Source organism: Trichoplax adhaerens, genomic scaffold, assembly GCF_000150275.1.
Source record: "Trichoplax adhaerens TRIADscaffold_6 genomic scaffold, whole genome shotgun sequence".
NCBI classification, from domain to species: Eukaryota; Metazoa; Placozoa; class Uniplacotomia; order Trichoplacea; family Trichoplacidae; genus Trichoplax; species Trichoplax adhaerens.
The window spans coordinates 2,468,700-2,473,061 of record NW_002060948.1 but is presented as its reverse complement, the minus strand read 5'-3'; the positions used below and the strand labels follow the sequence as shown (position 1 = coordinate 2,473,061).

General features: G+C 35.6%; 1 protein-coding gene across 1 annotated transcript; it reads left to right on the top strand.

Moving 5' to 3' along the window:
- Positions 1-948: 948 nt before the first annotated feature.
- Positions 949-3,754, top strand: TRIADDRAFT_27037 (uncharacterized protein; the record flags this gene model as incomplete). The annotated part of the gene is made up of 5 exons (XM_002113652.1): positions 949-1,008; positions 1,156-1,280; positions 1,346-1,524; positions 3,127-3,196; positions 3,271-3,754. Coding segments are annotated over 5 exons (918 nt in total), but the record flags the coding sequence as incomplete, so codon positions are not given.
- Between the last annotated feature and the right edge of the window lie 608 nt (positions 3,755-4,362).

Below are 4,362 nucleotides of genomic sequence, written 5' to 3'. Positions count from 1 at the left end.
AGTCAATAAAGAGTACGAAGATGCTAATTTTGTGTCTTTTCGTGGTGGTGTATCATCTAAAGTTACTGCCGTGTAATCCGCTTGAATGTACAGTACAGTATTTCGATTTTATTCTTGCTGTCGTGTGCACTGTTGCAGTACAGATATCGGATCAAGGTAGTCGTCAGTACCTCATGCTTCAAGGCCCTATTGTGCGTAAAATCTAAGAGACTTTGTCACTCTTTCACTAAATTTACAAGTAAGGCATCTCGTAATTTTAGTACGAGAATCGATGCAAATTTTCATATTCGATTTATTACGATTGCGGCGTCGCAAGACTCACTAAACTCTAGAGAGTACTGTAAACGCAGCCGTCTGTTTATGTGGGCGAAGGTGCAGCGGTATTGTTAGAACGAGTATTGATGCTGCATTGATGTTCCTATGTCCACGATTAAATGCATATGGCTAGTTTGTCTATTAATACGTTAACAGTAGCACGTTACTGTATTGAACGTAAAATTTTTTACAACCCGTATACTGCAGAACTCAGTGGTTACTCAGACACATTCAGCATCTTTCACACCGTTTCCAACAACTGTTAAATACATAGTTCATATAATTAATGAATAGATTCGAAAACGTTTTTAGTGCTACGTCCTGCAAGTTGAAATATTTGGTTCTTGAAGCTACACTACTACGTAAACGTCAGTCTTACAATTTAGATTCCTTCGCTTATTTATAGATCTACGGTAGAGAACGGTTAATTTTGAATATTGACTAATAAGGGGTTCAGTTATTGTAGCTGCTATTATAGGTACACTTTACAGTGTTGCGGAATTGATCTAATGACCATATTATGCGATGTACATGTTAGCTACAGTAGTTTAGAGTGATGTGCAAGCAATAATGTATTAACATGCAAAGCGATATTAATTTGGTACATGTTACATACTTCTGTATAATAGCACTGGAGCTACAGCTGGAGCGCTACTCACAGCACCTTTAGAAATCATCAAGACGAGGTTGCAGGTATGATAACACTCTTACTTACCTTGTTGCTTGAACTTTATAAACGATGTGACGTACGCTAATCTAGCTGTTCAGATTGTATCTTGGTTTATGAAAATTTTGCCAGTGAACATTATAAATTTAGCAAATTGTTATATTATGGCGTAGGCCTCTCGTGTTCCTCATATGCAATTGGCTGTATCACAACCTACTGTGATCTCTCTGGCTGGAGGCAACGTCACACAAGCTTTGCCATTTAGTCAGGGCAAGCAAGGCGTTGTAATGCATTTACGGTAAGGTCAAGATTGTGACTTGAAGGTATTTTTGATTCTTCATTGATGGTTAATTTCCTTTATAGATTAATCGTCCAGAATGAAGGTTTACGTGCCCTATGGAAAGGTATTGGCCCTTATTTAATCGGTGTTGCACCAGCGCGATCGGTATATTTTGCTACGTACGCTACGTCTAAGAAGTATTTCAATTCTAAGTTGAAACCGGAATCGAGCGTGGTTCATATGCTATCTGCTAGTATTGGAGGTAATGATGCGCTATATGATATGATAGTTCTCAGTCAAGGAGGTGATAGTTTGAGAATTTCAGCTATGAAGAGTAGTCGCAGCTATGTACGGTATTGTATTATATATATATGTTCGTAAACATACATTATAAAGCCCTTAATACTGTATTCTGCGCTGAAAGCTTCTAAATCATGCTACTGTATATCATTCGCCTAGTATAATAACCTTAAGTTAGTAATCGTGGTAATTTATGAATCCCTTAAGCTTCCTTCGATGGCTAATTTGCTATATCAAATTCGCTGCGAAGTGATCGTACTCGTATTTTAACAAGTGATTACAACGATTGAAATCGTAGAAAGTGCCGAGAATTTCGGCGCAACACTGGAGCTTTGCATTAATTATTGCGTTCTGTTGCAACATAAAACCCTGAAAAGCTTTTCAGCTATATATCGTCGTTTTTATTCATATTGACTTGGAGTGCTGCCTTTGCAAGGCGTTTCATTGCATAAATTGCGTTCTTGACACAAATTTACGCTTATCGACAGTGCTGACTTCACGTTGGCACTGTACCCCATTTCTTCGCAATAACAGTTCCATTCAAATCGCCTTTCCGATATTAGATTTATCTTAAATCCTGATTGTGTAACATTTAATCTGATTGCGTTAATGTCGTATATTTAATGTTAGCTTGTAAAGATGTAACTTGTTATGCTATGAATAATCTTTGCTTCATTTAGCAACTGTCAGCCTACTACATATACTTCAGCATTGCTTTGGTAATGCTGGTAAGAAATGACTTACATACGCTTGATACGGAAGATTTACCAATGGTAGTGTTCATGGTAGCGCTGCTATAATATCTAGTGTTTTAATTGTATAATTGCTAATTTATATCGAATTTGTAAATACGTTTAAAGGCAGTTTACGCTACGGTATTAAAATTGCTATGAATTAGCTTTAAACATTTATGTGAGTTTGTTATTAGTTAGTGTCTGGATAGAACTGTAAAATATTATTTATTTGCCATATGTATATAAGTATTTATACATTATACGCAATGTTGCATGCATTGATATTAAGAGGAATTATAAGTATATTTAAATAGTTATGTTGATATTGTGCCCCGACGTTTTTTTGTTCATTTGGGATGAGCTTTATATAGTTGGTTGCGTCGGTTACTATACGTCTCAATGCATTGACAACTTCTATAAGGGTACTTTCCACGAACTTTCTAGCATTTACGGTTATGAGCCAATAATTAAAAATCAATTTGTTTATGCATTGAGTCACGTAAAGGATCCGATGTTAAGTTTTTAACGCTTTTTTTATGGTCTGTCTGATAAGATCTGCTGCGAGTATTGGCGTTACAAGTCTTAATTTACTAACCCTTTTATAATGTTGCACATACATAAAACGTTGTTGATGTGCAGTGCAGTCAGTGTACACTCACCTTTGGATTTGTGTTACCTTGAATTAAGATTGTATCGTAATCTCGCAACAGGAGGTCTTACCAGAGCCTGTTTACTCATCGTTTTCTTTTAATTTTTATAATGTTCATGTAGTGCAGTAGCTAATGACGTCATTTGCAGTCATCTTTACTAATATTTTACCTTTATAATAGGTGCCGTTGCGGTCACTTCTACTTGCCCTATTTGGGTTATAAAAACGCGCTTGCAGCTAGATACGAAAAGGTATAGTTTTATATAATTTTAAATTAACAACTGGCTTCGGTACAATTGATAATATTTCCTTTCCTTTTATCTAGAACGAACTTTAAGAGTGGTTTACTGTGTGCTAAGAATATATATGCAACAGATGGTATTAGGGGTTTCTATCGTGGTTTATCCGCTAGTTATGTAGGCATCGGAGAGACTGTTTTGCAATTCGTTATTTACGAGCGCCTAAAGAAGACGTTAAAACAGAATCGCGATAGCTTTACGCAACAGAAATCATACAAAGATTTTACGGAATGTATTATTGCAGCCGCTGGTAGTAAGTTTATTGCATCTGGCTTAACATACCCTCACGAAGTTGTTCGAACGAGATTACGTGAAAAATTTGATGGTCCTCGACAGTATCGCTCGTTCGTTCAGACATTACTAAAGGTATGGAGAGAGGAAGGAAGACCTGGGCTTTATGGTGGAATGAATGCTCATTTAATACGAGTCATACCTAACACCGTATCGATGATGCTGGTTTATGAATTGGTTGTATACGCTATATCAAATCGAGATATCACATCCTATTAGATAGTGTAATATATCTTTCAGGCCCTATTACGAGTTTGATGTTAAAACTTTTATATGCATCCATCAAATTTAGTAATAGACCAAAATCAACCTAAAATTATTAAGCATCGATATATTGTTATGTATTTGTAAAATAAAATAATACTATCGCAATCATTTTCGTTGAGGTCACAAAATCGTTTCAAAAACGACAGAAAGCAATAAAGATGGATTTATACCGAAAATTGACAAATCGATTGGTATAAAACCATATATATATATATATATGTATATTGATATATGAAATCGTATTATAGCATACTTTGAAGATATATTTATTTGGTTGATAAACCGTTTATATATTTCAATGCTGTCGGCTGATGTAATCAATTCTACTACAATAAAGAATGCTGAAATAAATCAATCTTTTCGTTGTTATTATACTGCAGTACCTGTTAAATGTTAAGCCTTCTAAATATAAGCACGCACTGAGCATTATTTAGAAGAGGCAGGTCCACTCTTGAGTACCTTTCATACTACTCTTTGTAAGTTTGACTTCGCTAATCTACGGAGCATACCAATTAAGATGTTGTCTAAGCAGCTAGACGTAAGGCATCATCAGCATGGTT